This window comes from Indicator indicator, chromosome 2, assembly GCF_027791375.1.
Source record: "Indicator indicator isolate 239-I01 chromosome 2, UM_Iind_1.1, whole genome shotgun sequence".
NCBI lineage: Eukaryota > Metazoa > Chordata > Aves > Piciformes > Indicatoridae > Indicator > Indicator indicator.
The window spans coordinates 21104763-21126613 of NC_072011.1; the positions used below are offsets into that span (position 1 = coordinate 21104763).

General features: G+C 41.3%; 1 protein-coding gene across 1 annotated transcript; it reads left to right on the forward strand.

Annotated features, from left to right (window-relative positions):
- The first annotated feature begins 2211 nt into the window (after window positions 1–2211).
- Window positions 2212–20297, forward strand: PPIL4 (peptidylprolyl isomerase like 4). The gene is made up of 13 exons (XM_054394144.1): window positions 2212–2281; window positions 3214–3281; window positions 3376–3440; window positions 4604–4721; window positions 5623–5765; window positions 6106–6202; window positions 6396–6512; window positions 7675–7799; window positions 10210–10276; window positions 11120–11231; window positions 12743–12839; window positions 13441–13579; window positions 18996–20297. Exons 1-13 carry the CDS (start codon window positions 2212–2214, stop codon window positions 19218–19220), a joined length of 1443 nt encoding a protein of 480 aa, XP_054250119.1. The 3' UTR covers window positions 19221–20297.
- Window positions 20298–21851: the final 1554 nt, after the last annotated feature.

The window sequence follows — 21851 nt, forward strand, 5'->3', positions numbered from 1 at the left end:
GTTGAACAGGGCCTTGAACAACCTGGTTTAGTGAAAGGTTCCTGCCTATGGTAGGGGAGGAGAGGGGAGGTATGGCACTAAATGATCTTTAAAGTCCCTTCTAACACAAACTATTCTATGGTTCTATGATTTTTATTTTGAACCTTCATTATAGGCATGGGTTATTAGAACTCAAAAGCCAATACATAGACTAAGGGAATTATTATTTAATTTATTTAATTACTAAAATTAATCATAAAAGCCTGGCCTATGTTAGTGTTATGCTTTCTTACTAGAGTGCAAATGAAGAGTTCTTAAAGTAGCAAGTCTATAGTTAAACTTCAGTCAGCACACACAAAAAAATGATGCACTGTTTACATCCTGCTTAAAGTTTCAGAGTATTTAATGGGATGTGTGCTATTGTGCTTCTTCTATTGATAAATGCCTTACAGGATGGCTTAAAATAGCCTTGAATCAATTCAGGATTGATGTACAGACTGAGAATAAGCTCACAAAATGAACACAATGCTGCAGAACACACACGATAGCACGATCAGCCTTGAAAACTGGTACACTAAGGAGCAGAGTACAGCTCCCTGCAGTGCAAATTGTGGTCCCAGGACCAGCACACTGTCTTCCCTGCTTGACTATTTATAAAGCTGCTGTTATATAATGCACGGATCTGATACTACTTTCATTGCCACCTAAAGAGGAGATCCTGCACTTACATGCACCTGTGTACTCCCAGTTGTGTATTCCTATTTTTCTGCTTCACTGGTTCCATTTTACTGCATGGCAAATCAGTTCAGTTCACTAATCTGGCAGAAAGCAAAATGAGCAATAATAAAAAAAATCGATTTCCAACAGATTAGTAACTTGAATTAACTCACTGTGTGATGGGCACCAAAGCATGATCTAGAAAGAGGTGACATGGAAGCTCTTTGCACAGAGGAGCAGAATCCCTCGTTTGAAGGCAAGGAACCTTAGCATTATTTCAGCTGTAACACATAAGCCCAACATAGTATTGCATCTACCGGAAAAGAATACATTCTGTTTACTTGGTGTCACACACAGTACTACATGTTTTGTTGTGACAGTTAATACTAAAAAATATTTGAACTCTTAATTACTTTATAACCCTCTAACTAATAACTACGTAGAATAAGCACACGCATCTCTCCGTAAGCATCATGCTCAAAAGCTGCGTGATCAGCCTCAGGAGGAGTTCTTTGTCAGAGGAGCTTGGTCCCGGGGGTGTGTTACCGAAAACTGTAACCAGGAAAATTCTCCAAACTTTTTTTCAGAAAGTCAGCATTGCTTTATTACAAAGTTGCGCAAGTTTGCGCGCAAGGGGCAATCCCCACAAAGCACGCACAGCAGTTGAACGTCGCGGCCGATATGTACACAGTTCAATCTACCAGCTAAGCCTTATGTCAACACCTACCGATTATCCATTGGTCAGTCTCTTACTCGCTTCCCGTTAAAGGTCCAGAGTCTCTTAAATTCACTACGCATGGTTGTAGGGTGTGGGGTTTAGCATTATAATGAGGCCAGATTAATCTAGGACGCTATTTTCGAGCCAAAAGTTGACTACGTTATTTAGTAGGACTTTTTACATATTTGTCTAGGATGCTTCAACTCTCGAGGACGTCCCGATTAAAAGTCCCTCTCTTCGTTGTTGCAGTATGTTGTCTAAAAGAACAGTTTAATCCTGAACATGCACGCTGCTTTGGTAACAGGGTGGCCGATCCTCCAGTTTTCCCTCATTTCCCCCCACCCCCTTCAGGAAGAAGCCTGTCCCGCTGCCTCCCGCCTTGTCCCCGCTGGCATGGAGAGATGTGTTGCTGCAGCCGCGCCCTATTTTCCAGTAGCCTGAGGGCTGGTGGGGAAAGGGGAAGCGGGAGCCCTTGCTGTGCTCGGTGTGCTTCACGCCGGCAAGAGTGCAGCATGGAGCGGGGCAGCTTTCGAGGGCTGGCTCGGCCGACTGGCCAGGCCGAAGCCCTTACGGGAGCACGCAACCCGAGAAAAGGCGGTGTTTGGAGCGGGAATGTCTCCCTGCACCTCCAGGGCGCGGACAAGAGTCCCTGAACAACCCTCTCTCCCTCCCCACAGCTCGCTGCCTGCCAGCGGCCGGTAGGGCCGAGCTGCCTCGGCGCCAGCTCCTCCTCCACGCCGGCAGAGGGCGGTGCAGCGACGTCAGGCCGCGCCGCCGTGCGGAGGAGGCTGTCCGCCATGGCCGTGCTGCTGGAGACTACGCTGGGCGACCTGGTGATCGACCTGTACACGGAGGAGCGGCCCCGCGGTAATTGCTGACGCGGGCGCGGCCGGTGGCAGGCGCGGTTTTGCCCCTGGCGCGGGCAGGTGGAAGCCCTGAATAAAGCAGCGGGTGGGCTGGTGGCTCTCGGGTGGCCGGATGGCGCCAGAGCGGTCGGAAAGTGCCGGTTTTGAGCCGCCCGGCCCTGCTCGTGGATGCTGCTGGGGCGCTAGGGGAGGAAACCTACGTCGCTTCCCTGCGGCTCTGGAAGCTGCGAAACTTTCCGAGGTTTTTCTGCCATTCGGGGTGGAAGTTGGGCTCTTCCTTGGCGCTTCCGCTGCCGCAGGCTTTCCTCAGAGCTGCCTGGCGGCACCCCGCCTGCGACCCTTGCAGCGAGCGGGAGCCTTTGCGGGGGCTGTCGCAGCTTAAGGTGTAGATTCCGTCACGGCCTTCTGAGGCAACGGGCTTCAAATGGTGGCTTCGGTCAACAGCTGCCTGCTCCCACCTTCTGCCTCCGTGCGTCACGTCGGGCCTCAGTTCCTGCCGCTAGATCCAGATGAGTGCCAGTCAGCCGACTCCCTGGGATCAGAATCATCGATTTTTGTTGAGAAGCTTTTTTTTTTTTTTTTAATGTGCTTGTATTATAAATGTAACAATTCATTTTAGAAACTGAGCAAATTAATATATTCCAAACGGGAAAGTAACCGGTATTCTTAGATATTTGGAAATTAACTGGTGAGGGGAAAAAAAGTGTATTTCTGTACAAATAGCTGTATTTAGGGCTCTTTGAATCACTAGAGGTGAGCTTTAGGAAGGGAGGGAGGCAATGTTGCCTTTCCTTATAGGTTGTACACTTGTAAGCTTGAGCAGAGTGTGCTACAAAACTGCTCTTCTTCATAGGAAGCTGCCTCCTCCCTGTTACGTCAATACTTACTATATCTGGGATTTTCTTTAGTAAATATTGATATCGTTTATTACAGCTTGTCTGAATTTTCTGAAGCTCTGCAAAGTCAAGTACTACAACTATTGTCTTATTTATAATGTACAGGTGAGTATTCTCAATTCCTTGGTTTCATTTGTTTGTTTTTTGTTTTTCTTTACAAATGTGAAAGCAATGTCTTTTGTGTTTTGGTTTGTGACAGAGAGATTTTATTATACAAACTGGTGACCCCATGGGAACTGGCCGTGGAGGGGAATCCATATTTTGGTGAGTGTTTGTGTTACTTAATTGAGAGAGTAATTGTACAGGATAATAGGGGTTCCAGTTAGATTGTCTTCATCTCTTTTGGGCAGAATTACTGATGGTAAGTAAAAATGTTGATGCATAATCTTCTTTGGCATACCTAAATACTTTTTTAACACCTATACTGCCTTTGGCCATTCTTGTTTGGTTTTGTTTTTGTTTTGTTTTGTTTTTTTCCTGTGGACAGTTTGAATAATGTTGCTAGACCACTGTTGACTTCTGAAAGTCTGCTTTGTATTTAAGCCTCTGAAATACAAAATGTTGAACACATGGTTCTAAGGATCATGCCTTTGCTGATCCTGGAAGCAGTATAGTTGTGCTGAGCAGATGAAGTCTTGCCAGACCCAAGATGTTTCTGCGTATGGGTAGATAATTGGTTTTTGAGGGTCATTGGTATGGCAGATAGTGTGATGGGGAGGGACTTTTCACAAGGGCTTGTGGTGGTAGGACAAGAGGGAATGGATTTAAGATGGATGAGGGTAGATTTAGACTGGATATTAGAAAGAAATTCTTTACAGTAAGGGTGGTGAGACACTGGGACTGGTTGCCTAGGGAAATTGTGGAAGTCTTCTCCCTGAAGGTATTCAAGGCCAGGTTGGAAAGGGTCTTGAGCAACATGGTCCAGTGGAAGGTGTCCCTGGTATGGTGGGGGTGGTGGAACTAAATGATCTTTAGGGTCCCTTCCAACCCAAACCATTCTATGAGAGAGTGGCAGATTCTGTTCTGCTACTAGCATAGGGAATGGCAGATTGGGTTTTTAACCTGTTTATTGCTGCTGAAGTCCATGAAATTGGAGTTTCCATTGTTTCAGGGAAAATACTGAGTTTTTACAGTGTGGGTTGACACTTTTTTGTCAAACATACTTAATAAAATTGTTATTCTCTTCCTTAGAAAAGTGTTATAGACTGCATTTAAAAACGTATGAATACACCTCACCCAAAAAAACCTCTCTGAAATGCCTCAGATTAAAATCTATTGTTCCCTGTAAAAGCAAGTCAGTTAGTTCTTTAAGAATACATGCATGGATGCAGCAGATACCCTGTTTTTATTTGAATGCCAATGTAAATTTTTTTTAACCATTTTAGAGCACTTTTAAGTTGTGATATATTTGTTACATGTATTTTCAGTCAGCTGTATGGCGATCAAGCTAGGTTTTTTGAGGCAGAAAAAGTACCAAGAATTAAGCACAAGAAGAAAGGAACTGTGTCAATGGTGAACAATGGGAATGATCAGCATGGATCACAGGTCAGCATACAATGTTGGAAAGCCTTGGTACATGTCTAAGTGATGAAAGTGGTTATGTACAAGTGTGCTTTAGTAATACAGTATAAATTTACAGGTTTTTTTCCCAGTGCTTTTACAAAACAATTTTTGAAAGTGGTGGTGTTGTGTTTACTGTTCCCTGTTCATGTTTTTGCTGTAGATATATTTAAAGTTCTAATCTCATAGAATTATTTCTAAATTATTATTTCAAATGCACTGTCACTTTTAAATATTAAAATGCCTCACTTGTAATATCAATATGCTTTAATTGTATATAAGTGGTGTTTTTAATAATCAAAACAATTTAAAGAAAGCTATGGTTTTATTCCAGCTAGAGCTTGTAATATGTGGAGTCAGTTTTGATGTTTCCCTGCATTGTATGTGTGAAATTGTATTTTTGAAATTGCCAAAATTTTGAAAATGCAGTTGCTGAATGCAGTTTGATGAGCAGGTGATTTGGCCTTAGCTCACAGCTCAGTGCTGCCCAGCCTTGTTGTTTCTGTCCTTTCCCCTTTATCAGTTGTGACATCTCCCACAACCTTTGCTGATCTTGCCTAAGAAACCTACCTAGCAGTTGACTGCCTGCTCGTCCTCTGCCAGTCTCCTTTTCTGCCAGATTGCTGAGTCAGACCAAGCTCAGGCAGAGGGGCAGTTGTGTGAGAAGCCTCTCTTCATGGCTGTGAGCTATAGGCTGGCTCACCATGTTCTGAGAGCTGATGGAAGAACACTAATGTTCTCCTGCAGAAGTCAAGAAGAGGCTCTTTTTTTTTTTTTTTTTTTTCCCCACTGATTCCAGTGAGAGTTTTATCTCTCCTATGGTAGAACTCAAGCCCTGGATTTTTTTTTTTGTTTACTGTTACTTGTTTTGTATCTTCTTCCATAGTTTCTTATTACTACTGGGGAAAACTTGGATTACCTTGATGGTGTGCATACAGTATTTGGAGAAGTGACAGAAGGCATGGATGTATTGAAGACAATTAATGAAGCCTTTGTAGATAAGGATTTTATCCCGTATCAAGATATCAGGTGTGACTTTTTAACTTCCCTTTTTAAGAAATCCATCATAATTAAACAAATTAATATTTTTTGGAAACTAGATTTAATATGGATATGTGAGGTGACCTGTGCATAGTATCTTAAACACTCTTTTATTCCAATATTGTTGTTAAAATAAGCAGGGAAAAAAAATCAACTGTGTAAGAAAATGTGCAACTACGCTGCCTTTGCAAAAGCATCCATACTAGTGTTTACATGCATACAGTATGTGGGGTTGCAGCTGAGAATCAGGACTGGTTTCTTGTTATGTGGGTAAAGAGAGTTTTATTTGCATGTGGCTTATGTTGGTTTTCATTTTGTTTTCTATAAGGATAAATCATACAGTAATTTTAGATGATCCCTTTGAAGATCCGCCTGGCTTGTCTGTCCCTGATCGCTCACCAGAGCCAACTAAGGAGCAGCTAGATGTGAGTGTTTGTGACAGCTTCTTGGGGAATCTTAAAGTGGGAAGAAGAGAACGAAAGCCCAGTTCTGTACAGATACAGTGCTTAAGCATTTTTCACATCGTGAGGGGAGAGGTCATCCAAGTTGTATTTGGAAAATGAAAAAGACTTTTTGACAATGGCTTGGTGATAAATAGCTTTTTTCTTCGTTTTTCAGAGTGGCAGAATAGGAGCAGATGAAGAAATTGATGACTTGAAAGGACGGTCTGCAGATGAAATAGAAGAAGTTCAGGCAGAAAAAGAAGCAAAAACTCGTGCCATTCTTCTGGAAATGGTGAACATCTCTTTGTATTTACATATTATATTCAGTCTAGGAGAATGAGCACTATTGATCTTGGAGCTGATTATCTGATGGTCTTGTCATGTCTCAGAATCTGTGCTATTGAATGTCTATGGTACAATGAAAGGATGGAGCATGAGCACTGGAGGCAATTTTCTGATGAAACTGGTGATTATTTAATTTTCAAAGTCAGGATTAAAAATGGACCAGTGGAGGCTTTATAAAAACTTACCAGAAATGCAATCAATTAAAAAGCATAACACACATAACATGCTGCTGCGTATCTGTAATCCTGGAAAAGGTGTAGCCTGTGTGGGAAAGAGCTGAGCTGATTTGTGATAACCTTTTCCCAAAAGTCAGGGTTAGCTAAAAAAGGCAAGTGGGGCATTGTGAGTCAGTGCAGTGAGTATTACTGGATAGTATGCAATAGAGACCTATGTTGTGTAAACTGAAGAGATGAAAATAAGTGTGCTTCTAATTTCACTGATGTGAGAAACTCCAGCTATTAGTTCCACTGTTGTTTTGTCAAAACAGTAAACTTCTCTGAGACTATCCTGCTTAAACTCTGTGTTCTCTTTTGTGGAATCTTCTTCTTTCTTTTGTTATTTTGCTTCTTTCTGCAGACAAACTAACGTCTGTTGCCTTTTTGTTAGCATAGTATTTAAAAAGATTAAGTCTTTTGTTCGGGTTTAAAAACAAGTGCTACAATTCAACAGGAGGCAGTGCTGGGGATTTTTGTGTTTTCCTCTGTAATTTAATTTGCTATCAAGTTATCTTAAATGTAAGCTTATGCTAGCTGTTGATAGATCTCAAGGAAAGGTGAGTTTATCTGGGATGCAGAGAAAGAGTGAGGATTGGATCCAGTCCTTTTTTCATTTTCATGAGGGTGTCTCTGAAAGTACACTTTTTGCATTTTAGACTTGTATATTTATGTTAGGTACATGGAAAGCAAGGTAGAAAGTGTTGTTTTGTTTTTTTTTTTCTTTAGTGAAGGCCCAGTGGTGAAATTGAGTAGGAAAATAGTCTATTAATTTTTGATTTTGTTATACGAATGCATCCAAAATTATTCATAAGCTGTGTTCTCAGTTTGCTTGTGGCAATAAAATGTAGAGAGCTTTAGGCAGAACTGATGAAAGTCTTTTACTGTATGCCACAGGTGGGGGACTTACCGGATGCAGAGATCAAGCCACCAGAAAATGTGCTGTTTGTTTGCAAACTGAATCCTGTGACCACAGATGAAGATCTAGAGATAATATTTTCACGATTTGGTCCCATTAAAAGGTAATTACTGTAAAATACAAAACAAAACCGTTGTTAATACTGAACTTGATTCTTGGTCTCTTTGAATTCAGCTGTTAATTAGTGCTCTAGCATCTCTGGAGATTTATGCTGTGCCTGCATGTGTTTGGATAGAGACCACAACAGTGGTCATAAAAAGTCAGATCTAGCTAGATGATTATCCTGTCCTAGCAGTGCTTTTAAGTGAAAGCCTAGGAACATGTGGGAAGAAGGAAAGCGTATAATACTCTCCCCAGCACCCATCCTGTCCCTTCTTTGAGTAGTTTTTATCTCAGGTGCTACATGAGCTAGGTACAGTCTCTGGGGTTTTTCTTTTCCATGGGAGTATGCATGGTTTGAGATAAAGGTGACAAACATTTCTGGTATCCAGTATAGTCCTTGCTAACAGGTGTTCTTCGTGACTGCTGTCTTTTTCGGGTTTGAACATGGCTTCTAGTCTTTTCAGTTAATTCCTCCTCCTACTGGTGTGCAAGGCATGATGGGCAGTAAAGCCTGCTTTTCTGTACCTCTCCGTCCTATATTCCAAAGTCATCCTTTTCTTGTTAAGAGTGCTAGCCCACATACTCAAGCTTTGTAGAGGAAAATTTCCCTACCTTGTTTCCATTTTCTCAGCCTTTTATTTTATTTTCATCTCAGTATAACAGAACAGGCTGCCTGGGAGGGGGGTTGTGGCATCTCCCTCTCTGGAGATACTCAAAACCTGTCTGGATGTGTTCCTGTGTGATCTGCTCTAGGTGATCCTTCTCTGGCAGGGGAGTTGGACTAGATGATCTTTCGAGGTCCCTTCCAACCCCTAACATTCTGTGATTTTGTGTGATTCTGTGATAACCAGAACTGCACATGGTATTAAAGAAATTACAGATCTGCAGTGGCACAGTGATATTCTCTGCTTGACTATCAAATCCTTTTTACAATGCACAGTTAGGGTTTTACACCCCCATGGTCTTCTTGTTGCGTTTATCTGTGTTGAACATCATTTGCTGTCTTCTTCTTCAGGTATCTAAAACCTTTCTACATTTTTTTTCAATCTTTTTGGGTTTTTTGGCCACTTCTAACAATCCGGTATCATCACCAAACTCAACTGGTGACCACTTTACTATCTCCATGAGAAATGACTCTTTGCTCCTGCCCGGTCTTTCACATGTTTATCATGCAAACATGTTTCTTATGCCATTGCAGCTTCATTTCCCCAAAACCCTTTTGTGCAGGATTTTGTTAGAATTTCCAGAGAGATTTCAAAAGACTTCATCAAACAGATCATCATCACACATATGCCTATTGACTTTCAGAGAACTTTGATTTGGTTTATTCAAGTGGTCCTGAGTAAGTCCTGTTTATTCAGATGCATGCTAACTCTGTTCTGTGGTGTGTTTTTACAAACACTATGTGCAGTGCCCTCATAGAGGCCTGCAGATTCCCACATCCTTCCTTAGACTGTTGTATGTGAGCGTAACTGCCATTGTTTGCCACTCTTACAACTCTAGCGTGATTTTTGGATGTCTTAGGAATTTCTTCTATGCATATATGTAGGGTTTTTTTAATGTTACTTTGCTCAGTACCTCTTTTACAGTCCTTCCACTTTCAGGTACATTCTGTGAATCATCTGTGAAGGGAGAGTTCTGGCACAAGACTCTCCTACCTCCTTCCTCTCTGATGGCTGCTGCCAGGAATTCGTACAGCTTGTCAGAACAGCTCCTCTTTTGGTTTTGTTCTGATGGAGGTTTTTTGTTGTATGGGGTTTTTTGGGTCTTGATCATGTTTTTGGATTGTGTACCCTAACTGTGATTTGTCACTTCCTCAGTGCACTTAGGAGAGGTCCCACCTTATCAAATTTCACCTTAATACCACATTTCCTGCCCTTGTGGCCTGTCTGACCTTCTTCAACATTGTGTAGTCAGGATTCTTGTGTTGTATACAAGAGTTTGGTAATACTGATGCACTGCTGTATTGTTGCTGTTTTGTACTGATTTGGTATTTTAGACTTCTTATTTTTGCCCAGTAAACTGCCTGAGAAGAAGATGGCTGATAAAGAGAAAAACAGCATGTGAAATTTGTGTTGCATTAGTGAAATACAAGAAATTGATAACAAATGACATTGGAAAATAGATTTTATTTCATTAATCAGAATTCATCCCTAGATCTGTAACTCGTGTTAACCACTTGTGAGTTGTGTAATAGTTACTCAAGTAATGTCATGTGAATTTTTTTTCTGTCAAGACACCCCCACATCAGTAGAAGTCTCAGAATCAAGTGTTGTAAATAACCTTTGTTGTTGTGGTTGGTTTTGGTTGGTTGGTTTGTTTGTTACTCTCCCTTTTTAAACAGTGCTTGCCTATCCTACTTTCTTTGCTACAGCCTCGTTGACATGTTAATTTTATATCAATTTTTTCAGCTGTGAAGTAATTCGAGACTGGAAGACTGGTGAATCACTTTGTTATGCTTTCATTGAGTTTGAAAAGGTATGGTTTTTAGGTACACTGTATGTAGATTTTTGCCTATTAAAGTTCATTTTTGGTATACGTCCATTAAGGAACAACACCAAGATCCCCAAGTGTGGGTTAGCTAACATTTTCTCTTACTGACTTAATTATGTAAGTTGTAGGTCCCATGTGAAGCAGGCTTAATTAAGTCTTTATCAAACCAAGCAATACAAAAACACATTTCTTAGGTTGTCTTGAAACCAGTGAGAGGGGAGCAGGTCCCTTTTTCCTTCCAGAGCATCTTAGGACTTGGAAGGGTTAAAGAAGGGAATACCAGGAGGAAAAGGAGGCTTGCTGCAGTAAGAAGAGGAGTGTGTGTGAGAGAAAGTAGATTGGTGTGTACAGTAGTGTCCTATGTTGTGCTTGTCAGTGATGCTTGCCTTACCGATATGCTGCTCTTACTGCGAGATTGATAGTAACAGTTTTCTTGATGGTGCATAGCTGCTTGTTTGTATCTACTTACCTCTAATCTGTGAAAAAAACCTGTAAGACACTGGAAAAGTGTTCTCATATACTTAATATGAAGCTTTTATGAGTTGTCCTTTTTTTCCTTGTTTTTCTGAATGTATTTTATGTGCCAAACATGTAGCTGGATTGTCACTTTTCTTAAATAGTAGAATGAAGGATTGTAATTTGGAATGCTGACATTTGGACAAAGCATCACTGCTTCTTTTGAAATGGCACCGTGCAAGAACTGCTGTGAACTAGGCTGTTTTAGAAAAAAAAATGTATGCCATTAAGCAGTTGAATTTGTTTGCTGTCTTCTGTGACTATTCCTATGAAATAATCATTGCTTAAAATTTTCTGGATACATAACATCAGGAGGAGGACTGTGAGAAGGCTTACTTCAAAATGGACAATGTGCTGATAGATGACAGACGGATACATGTGGATTTTAGCCAGTCTGTTGCAAAGATTAAGTGGAAGGGAAAAGGTAGGTATGCTATCCATTCTTTGACCCTTACAATGTAATAAGCCATGACTTCTAAACTGTAAATATTATATAAAGAGAAACAATTGTTATAAGTTTAAATCATCCCATCCTCAGGGATATAAATTTTCCCTGGCACTGTAATAAATAGAGCAATACGGTTGCTACCTCTGCTCTTTACTTGTTCCATAAGAAAGAGTAGAAGGGTTTATTACTGTTATATTAACATTACATTGCCATGAATTACCTTCTTATCAGATGTATTTTTGCTATGAAATCATTTGTTCCTCTCAAGCTTTATAAGTGATGTTTTTTTAGTGTTACTTACTAGTAAAGTAATAAGTTGGTACAGTGTTACTTTATAGTTTATTTTCTTCATCTACTGTGTGACAGCTGACTGTATACAAGAAAAAATCAGTATTCAGGCCAGGGATTTCCCCTCTTCAAATCCTGTAGGTCAAGCATATAGCACAGCAGGATGTATGCTATAAAAACTCCATTTCAGATGTTTGATGATGTGTTGGGAGGAAAAAACATGGGAGAGATGGATATAGTGATTATTTGGTTGCTAGCAAAAACACTGGAGAGGAGACTGTGCATTGCAGTGGTGATGTTCCTGTATGTCTTCACCTGGAAATGCAGTCAGCTCTCAACTGTTTGCATAGAACGTGGACTAGGTATGGACCCTATGTAACTGCAACTTGTTCTGCACAGAGCTGAGCTGGCTTTGGATCTATACCATGCTCTGCAGAGCATCCTGTAATAACTGATTAGATGGAAAACTTTTGTTTGAGTAATTTAGGTTTGAATTGTCCTAAATATCGGAAAGGTAACCATATTGTTATCTTGTTGTGCTTGTATGATACCCAAAAAATACCTAGGGGAGGTATTGTCCTTCCATCTTCATACCTGGCCTAGCCGGTTAATGCTGCAGTTTTAAGTATGACCATGAGATGGCAGCACGTTGCTGCAGAATAGTTTTAATCTCCGCACTGGTACTTTCGAGTCAGTGGATGGAAAATGCTCCTATTTAAATCAAGACATGACAATTTTTGTTGTAGTTTTCCATTTGAATTCTTAAGCTATATCTGTCTTCTAGGTTTCCCTTTGTGCAGCCCAGAGCAAAAGTCATTTAATAATGAGAACAGTCTGTGGGTTTTCACGGTTACAGAATTTTACATAGTGTGACATAGGACCTGTAATCAAAGTAGGACTAAACCAATTGGTGAATCATGCTTTGTGATGCTGTTCATGTGTTTTTGCCTCTGGACATGAGTGAGAAGTCCATATGTTGCTTAATGACAACTACAAGGAAGAAAAGGACAGAAAATCGCAACTTGTCCTACTCATTTTTACACTGATAACCAGATATCAGTGTTTTTTTTTCTGGAACTGTATCCTGCTGCACATCTCTGTATGGTTGTGAAAAGCCCTTAAATTCATAGGTGTGGGTTTTGGTTGTTTTTTGTTCTTTTTTTAGCTGGAGTGAATTAAATACATTTTTCTGTGAACAGGTGGGCGTTACAGCAAGGATGATTTCAAAGAATATGAAAAGGAGCGTGACAGACCTTCAAAACTTGCTTTGAAAGAGAAGGTAAAGCCAAAGCAAGAGTATCCTTTTCTGGTCAAAGGTATTTTTTTTAGCTAATTACATTTTTTGAAAGCAGCCTGGGAAAGAATTCTTACTCTTAAAACTTGCCAAACTTTGCTGCTTCGTTTAACCATTTGGTGTTTGAGATGAAATTAAACATTTTGCATTCTTCATCTGACTTAGATGAATCTTGTCACATCAGGATATGCTGTTTAACTTCATACCATGTGCAGGTAAATGATATTCCCAGTCTATAGCCTTGGAATGACATCTGGCATAACAAAGAGTTGTAAGTGGTTTTCAGAGGGGACCTGCTGCATCCAAAACAGGACCATAGCTGTAACTAAATCATGCTCTGTTTCTTTGTGGTGAGCATGAGAGAAAGAAGACCATGCCTTCTTCAGGTATCAACAGGTAGAAAAGAAAGGCTGTCCTGTCTAACAGGACAGAATTCGGTCATTTTAGCACAGCTGATGTTTTTTATCAATGTGTAAGATCCTCTTCTGACAGAAGTACATGGTAGACCCTGGTCTGATAAACAAGAATTTGTTTGCTTCGTGAGCTTGTATGTTCTAGTATGTTCTGCTAAGTAACAAATCTGTCCCTAACCAACGCCATCAGTGCCAAGTATGACCTTGTGCTGGATGAGGATGTAGAAAAGTCTCAAACAAGTCAGTCACACTCGGCTAAAAAGCAAAAGAAGAAAAAGCACCACCACTCTGAAGATGAAGAAGATGACAAGAGGACAAAAAAATCTAAGGTACACACCTCTTAATGCATTAAATTTATACCTGTGTGTTGCTATCCTAGTAAGGGAAACCAAGGAAGAAAGGTCAGGTATTGATCTGAGGACATGACATGCACAGTCCCAGAGAACACAGCAGTAGTTAACATACAGAAGGCTGATGTTAGTGCCTGATAATGAAAGGGGCTTTCCAAATCTTCCTTCATTTTTGAAGCTTGACACATCTGAAAGACTTTTTGCCAAAACATCCTGAAGAGGTGATGTAGCCTCTTACAAAGTAGTAGGAGGTCTTCAGCACTTTGAACCTGTTGTTCACATACTGCCTCTCATAAACTAGTAGTTGATCATATTTCATGAATGCAAACTATTTCTTGGTTTCTTGCCAGGCCAGCATGTGCTGGCTTTTCCCTGTACGGAATCAGAAACACAGGCTCTTTGCATTATCTTTTTTAAACTTTCCTTAATTGTTTTGGAAGTGGTTGTGTAAAATCTGTATGCAGGTTTGCTTGTATCTGTATTGTGTGAGCACAGTGCTGTAAAATTTGGGCTGTGGAGGAGATAATTTGAAGACAGTAGTTCTGTCATTCATCAGTTCCACTGCAGCCTGTCAAATCAACCTTTTCCTATTTCTATGAACTCGGGACAGTCAAAATATTGATGTTTCAGGGAAGCAGTGTCTGCATGAGTGGAAGGTCATGTGAGCATTAAGGAGAATTGAGCTGAGGTGAAGAATAAAAAATTACCAAACCCCAGTATTTTAACAAAGCAAGCATTCAATGAGAAGAAAGCTGTCTTACAGCAACTTTGCAGAAAGTAGTAAGGTCCTGGCCACAGTAATTAAAACCATGGTCCTGGCATGAGTTTTGCTGTCCATTGCATCACTTCTTGCTGTGAAGGTAGAAGAACTTTTCTTAGGCACATTAGCAATTAGATTTTTTCAGTGTCACCAGTAAGCCCTACTGCTCATTTGGGGTACAAGGCTTTTTGTCACTGTTCATATGCTACTTCAGTCAGGATCCTTACTGAAGGGACCTGCTCTTATAATTGAAGTTTCCATTGAAGAGGAAGAAGATGTCTGGACTAAGCTTGATTTAGACTTCTCTATCTCTTTGGCCAATTGATGCTGTTGTTTTAACATTCTTGAAATGGGTGTTTCTGGAAGTAATCTTCGATGGTTCAGAGATTACATGTGTGAAATGGGCTAGTCTGCACTGTCGAGACAGAACATTCTTAAATCATTGAGATGTCTCCACCCCTGCAGGTGGTGTACTGGCAGCGGTAGGCTGTTAACCTGTTACAGTTGTTACAAGGGGTCTGCGGGACACGTAAACATGAAGACAGAGGAATTCCTGGTGCCGTTGCCAGCTTCTGGAAAAGAGTGTTTTCTTGTGCTTGACTCTCTGATCTCTTCTGTGTCTCCGTGTATCTTTTTGTGATTTAGTAGCCTGTTCTGTTCCTGTAGTCTACTGCTGCTGTATTTGAGCATTTTCTTTCCTACTGCTTTCCTCTTTGCTCACCTTTACCCATTTTGGTAAATAGTTTAGCCTTCTCATGCCCAAAATCACAGATAGAATCATAGCATTGTTAGGGTTGGAAGGGACCTCAAGGATCATCTAGTTCCAATCCCCCTGCCATGAGCAAGGACACCTCATACTAGATCAGGCTGCTCAGAGCCACATCCAGCCTGGCCTTAAACACCTCCAGGGATGGGGCTTCTGCCACCTCCCTTGGCAACCTGCTCCAGTGTCTCACCACCCTCACATGGTGAAGAATTTCTTCCTAACATCGAATCTGAATCTACCCATTTCTATTTTTTTTTTCCGTTCCCCCTAGTCCTATCATTATCTGACACCCTAAAAAGTCCCTCCCCAGCTTTCTTGTAGGCACCCTTCAGATACTGGAAGGCCACAATAAGATCTCCTCAGAGCCTTCTCTTCTCCAGACTGAATAACCCCAACTCTCTCAGTCTGTCTTCATAGGACAGGTGGTGCTCCAGCCCTCTGATCATCCTCGTGGCCCTTCTCTGGACGCATTCCAGCATGTCCAGATCCTTCTTGTAATATGGATGCTTACTTCTATTCTCTGCTGGCAAGCAACACAGTTCCCCCTTGGAGCTATGAAAATGAATTTCTGGGAATAATTTTTCTCTGTGACTATACTTGAATATGCTCATAGTGTGTTCTGTATAGTATGTATCTCATTTAGAGAGTCTATAAATGTCTTGGGGACAGCCCTTTCCAGATGAAATCTGCAGGCATCTTAGCTGACAAATCCTGTTTAGCATATAAAAACTGTAATTAATTTTTTTTTTAATAAAGATTTAGGAATTGAGTATAATCTAGGGAATTTACAAAAGAATGGGGAAGGAAGTGTGTTCTTGAGCAGAGTATACTCAAAGTGAACACCAGGCTAGCATAACAGTATGGAAAGTTTTTTGATGAACAGTAGCATTTTTAGTATAGGGAAAAAAAAGGCATTTTCCTATTTTGGGAAATATTAGAATATATTTGAGGTAAGAATTTTAAAACAAGTCAGCAGCTTCTGCAGCTAATTGGCTGAAGACCACAATAGCCATGCTTCATACATAAACTTCCACCCTGAGCACCTAGTGTGACAGATATTTTACTTAATAGAGAACAGGGTCTTATAATGGGAAAACCTCACGAATGAAATTGCAGTTTGTGCTTACACCTCCAGCTATGACTGAAGGGTGTTTATTTTCTGAATAATTTCCATGATGTTGCATCACTTTTCTGTTCTCTTGCTGTTTTAGTTTTCTTTTGTTTTCTTTAGTATTTTTTGACTCATCCTTCTCTTAGTCTGACAGCCGTTTCTTGACTCTTTGGCCACTGTGTCGACGTTTTAAGAGTATATTTTTGAGTCTTATTCCTTTTGACTTGATTCCAGAGGGTCGAAGTGGTAGGGTGTTGTGGCTTTCTTTTAGTAGGTAGCACGATATGTGTCTGGCGTGGGAGGCTGGACTACCCATGTGGCTTTGTGAAAAGATTTGGTAGTATTTTTGAACACAGGTTGTGCTTCTGGTTCAGATCTATATTATGCGTTTCTTCCCTTTGCAATTTTCCCTGGTTTTTGGTTCCTTGGATTTTACTGGTTTATAGGTAACTGGATCTTTGGAGCAGTGTAGCCTGTCCAGTCAATTTTTGTGAGACATAGGGACTTCTTGACTTCCAGGTTTCTGTAGTGTGTGGTTTTGGCAGAGATACTGATTTTTTTTTTTTTTCTGGTTTTAATTTCCTGCTCTTACCCCTTATTGGACACTGTTCTCTTCTTGTTCAGGGTGAAGTTTGATAAAAATCTCACTTCTGAAAAGGCTGTGTCTGTTTGCTTCTTTTAATTAGTGTGCTTAAAGTATGTGGAGATGGCATATTCCACTCTGTGGTCGTGGTATCTCTAGCTGATTTACCTGCAAGTGCTGTGTGGCCAGCCATGAACTTCCAGAGAAGTGTCTTTCCCTCTTTTCATATATCGTTCCTCATGTGTGTTTACCTGCACAGTGCTGGATTAAGAATTGGGTAATTATCAGTTACCCATTGATGGATGAGGGGCTGTGATCCTGGTCTGAGCATCTGGACGTCATCAGTGAGACAGAGCCTGTTTTTAAGTAGGAATCTTTTTTTTTCTTCCTCTTGCAGTGGTAAAACAGTGTGTTTTTGACTTGGATAGGGCATCAAAGATTTTATTGCAAAATACCTTTATTTTTTGTAACTTAGAGTGCTTAAAAAATTGACTTTTTTTCTGTGCCAAATAATCAAAAAAGGTAAAATATTTTTTAAGGGGAATCATAACCCATTTTTTGGGAGAACTAAGATTCGGTTAATTCTAGAGCTAATTAGTTTATTCATAACACTGCATTTTTTTTCTTTACACTGTGTGTAGCTACTGTGTGACAGCGTTTTCATGGCACTTTCAGACTTACCCTGTACACCTGTACCTTACATGGTTCTGTGATGGTCACGCTGCTTAGCTGGCTCCATGCATACTGACTTTTTTTAATCCTTTCAGCAAGTTTCCATTTTCTACGACATCCAGCGTGGGCTGTTTGTCTTTACTTTCAAGGCTTCACCAACCATTTCCCTGCCTTGACTTGGCCCCTAGCCTGTCTCCAGTGTTGGCTTGGTAGATTTTTCAGCTGAGTGCTGATCTGCTTTTCTCCCGTTTCTCTCATGTGCTAGGAGGAATCTTCAGCAACAAGACAAGTGGAAGGGAGCAGTGCACCAAGCCTGCCGTTTGCTTTTCTGGCCAATGTTTTTTGTCTTGTTCCTCTCTACCACCATTGTCTGTCTTCTGACGCTTACTCAGGCCTTGCCACAAAGGGCTTGGAACCTATCCTCTTGCACAGATACATGATGACTGAGGCTTTTGGGTACAACAGTAATGTGGCTGTGTGTGCATCAGTCTGAAGTTGAATGGACAGAGCTCTTGCAAATAGCTGGAAGTGCCATTCCTTTTCGATGGATTCAGATTTTAAAACCTGTACAGAAATAAAGTGTGACAGTACAGAAGCAGAATAAGCATGTGGACACTAGTGAGATTACTGTACCCAGCAGTAGCAGAAATTTTTGATTAGGTAGATAAAAATCAAATTTGTGTTTGTTCATGTGTGTGATCCAGGGGGTTCGTGTTCCTTATTGTAACCCTCCCGTTTCATTACCTGTGTAATTGTGAAGGTGGTGTTTGCTCTGCCTTTATAGAGAAAAGCTCTGCTTGGAGTGCAGTTTTTTCAATATTCTTTTAAATAAATGAAATGTCTTTGTTTTTACATTCAGTTGACTGATTTTTTTCATTACTTCATTATTTCCATATGATTGTACACTTGAAAGGCTTGGATTCTCCATGCTGCCTTTTTGTGTGAACTTCTAGCTTCAAGGAAGCATTTTGTGCGTGGGTAGTTGTTCTCTGTAATTTAACCTAGAATTTAGACCATTAAAGATTATTACAGGCAGGTCTTAAAAAGTGTTGGGCCTCTTCATAGCACCAGAATGCCTGTGGGGCGTGAACCAAAACCTGTGATAGACATACTTGCATTGCTTAGATAGGAGGTCAAAAGTCTAGCTTAGAAGCTTGTGTGATGCTTATGAAGAGTTTGATAATATTCAAGTTGAATCCCTGATACAAGAAATTTTTGCTAAAGTTCCTTAAGAAATACAAGCAGCAGCATGCCTGGCAGTCATGCTTTTTTTTCCAGAAATGCTGATAAAACCTGTAAACTTACTTTCTTCATGTAGTTACAGTGGAGTTCTTTAGTGTGTTACCTTTTTCAAATCATCATGGATCCTGATGGATCCTGAATCTATTTCAGGTACTACCAGCTTTAGGTAAGGAGCCAATCCTGCTTGACTAGTTCTCTTCATGCCTTTGTATATTTTCCCCTTTTGTTTATAAATGCATTTCTGCCCAATTCTTCTGCCAGGATTCTGATCGAAGACATGAAGGAGAACGCTGCAGAGAGAGGGTAAAGAGCGAGAAGAAAGACAGGCATCGGAGTCGCAGCCGGTCTCACGAGAGAGACTACACTTACAGCAAACAAAAAGACAAATACGAAGATGACCTCCGAATAAGAGACTGGGATAGAAAAGCAAACAGAAGCAGAAGTCCTAAGAAATCAAAAGACAAAGAAAGGTCCAAGTACAGATGAAAGATGAGGAAAAGAGAACTAAATTATGTGGGTTTTCCAGTGTTTCCAGAGTTCTCTCAAATGGTTGTGCAGTTACTGGGTAAAAGCAGTTGCCTTTTGTTGACAGCTTGCCCTTAAAATTCTATGAATGCCCAGTTTGAGGAAGCCTTGATTCCAGAAGGGTGGTTTCAATAAAGTATTTCATGTAAGTGAAATGGTTTGAGTGCCTGATAAGGAATGTTGTCTAAAGCTTCTGGGAAGTACAAGGATGCAGTAACAATTGCATAGCCCCTCTCCACTGGGAAGAGATTTGCAGAACATGCCTCCTTTCTACAAGGAGGTAATGTTTACCTTTTAGCACTTCCCAATGCTGTTGTAATGAGGGTGATAGAAGATGTGAGGAGACAGAAATGTACGGTGCATGCTCCTTCCAGAAAGCAAGCAGATACCATTTGTATAGGAATACTTGTAACTCTTACATGCTTCCTCTAAAATCAAGTGCTTAGTCCTGTCAGCTGTTTGCTGGCATCACTGCAGCAGTGGTTAAAGGCACTGAAGTGCTGCAGTGCTACTTGCAAGGGCCACGGAAATGCTGCAGCATACTGAATCAGTTGTATGCACTTGCTTGCTTAATTACACAGATCACTTGGTTGTGTGGCATTGCTGGAGGAGGCCTCTTAAAATGGAGGCTCACTTGATACTTGGCCCATCTGTAGTCCCTGTTAAAGATCCGACCTCTACTGTCTGAGGGATCTGGCTCCTGTGGTGTCAGGGATGTTATGTTGGGTGGGTAAGAAAGAAAATAGTCATTGGCAGAATTGTAGAAAAGCAGAATTCATAAATTGCATTGTATTTGCCAAACCTAGATGGGATTAGTTTTCAGGTTTGTTGCAGAATTAGGTCAGTCAGCTCTTGATCTACAGAGGAATGCAGGTCAAATTATCAGAGGTTGGGTCTTACTGAAAGGCTGTAGGTTCTTGGACTTACTCCTCACCATTTAAACACTGTTAGCCAGTATGCATACAGTTTAAGAGCATGCATGCCCTGTTTCTTTACAGAGGGGACTAGCATTTTGTCCATGCATGTGTGATGGCTCAGAGGCAGACTGCTTTGATGAATAAATTTAACTTTTTTTTTTTTTTGTGGTCATTGTATTTTTTCTGTACTGCTTACTGTAGTGTCTGATTGTAGTATGTAATAAAATGGTATAGCTTGATAGCCCTCATTGGAATGTGATCGGCAGGACAAAGACTAAACCTAAAATTCAAGGCAGCCAAGAAGAGCTGCTGCAAACTACTCTGTCCTGGAGGGCCAGCAGCTGTGCTTCGATCAAGCATTTGGATGGACTGTGTGCAGAAAGTGAAGTTCTGATTAAGGTGCTTCTATCACAGAATCACAGAATGTCAGAGGCTGGAAGGGACCTCGAGAGATCATCTCATCCAACCCCCCTGCCAGAGCAGGATCACCTATACCAGATCACACTGGAACTCACCCAGCCGGGTCTTGAATATCTCCAGAGAGGGAGACTCCACAACCCCTCTGGGCAGCCTGCTCCAGTTTTCCATCACCCTCACAGTGAAATAATTCTTCCTCCTGTTTCCATGGAACTTCATGTGCCTCAACTTCCACCCATTGCCCCTTGTCCTGTCATTGGGCATCACCGAGAACAGCCTGGCACCATCCTCTTGGTACTCACCCTTTATGTATTTATAAACATTAATGAGGTCACCCCTGTTCTCCAAGCTAAAGAGCCCCAGCTCCCTCAGTCTGTCCTCATAAGGAAGACGTTCCACTCCCTTAATTGTTTGTGTGGCTCTGCACTGGAGTTTTTCAAGCAGTTCCCTGTTCTTGAACTGAGGTGCCCAGAACTGGACACAGTATTCCAGATGTGGCCTCACCATGGCAGAGTAGAGGGGAAGGAGAACCTCTCTCAACCCTCCTAATGCACCCTAGAATGTCATTGGCCTTGGCCACAAGAGCATATTGTTGGCTCATGGTCAGCCTTCCATCCACTAAGACCCCCAGGTCCTTTTCCCCTTCACTCCTCTCCCTAGGTCCCTGACCCATAGGTCAGTCCCTAACCTATGCTGATACATGGGGTTGTTCTTTCCCAGATGCAAGATTCTACACTTGCCCTTGTTGAACTTCATTATGTTTCTCCCTACCCAGCTCTCCAGCCTGTCCAACTCCTGCTGAATGGGGAGTCTGGTACTGAAGGAACAAAAGCAGATCTTGAAGCAGGCCAGGACAGGTGCTGAGAATATCCAGAGCCAAGGTGAGCAGAAATACAGAGGGTATTTCGTACAGGAGTGTGCTTTCTAGCAGCATCTACCCTGTCTTTGCTTTGTTAAAGGCTAAGTGTATTTGCCTAAGAAGCTGCCTTTTGCTGAATCTCTCATTTCTAACTTTTGTGTGTTTCAAAGCATGGAACTAGAAGTCCAGGGTTTCCAGAACTGTCTCCTGACAAAAGCTACTGGGCACTTGCAGGGGCCTGAGCCAATCCTTGTGGACTCTGAACAAGAGTGCAGGGCCTTCTGCCCCATAGGACTCTCTCAAGGGTTCTGGGTCTGAGGACTGCTCACTGTTCAGTCAAGAAAGTTTCTGCCTCCAGTCTTGGCATAAGAAGACTTGCCAAAGAGCTGTACTAGGCCA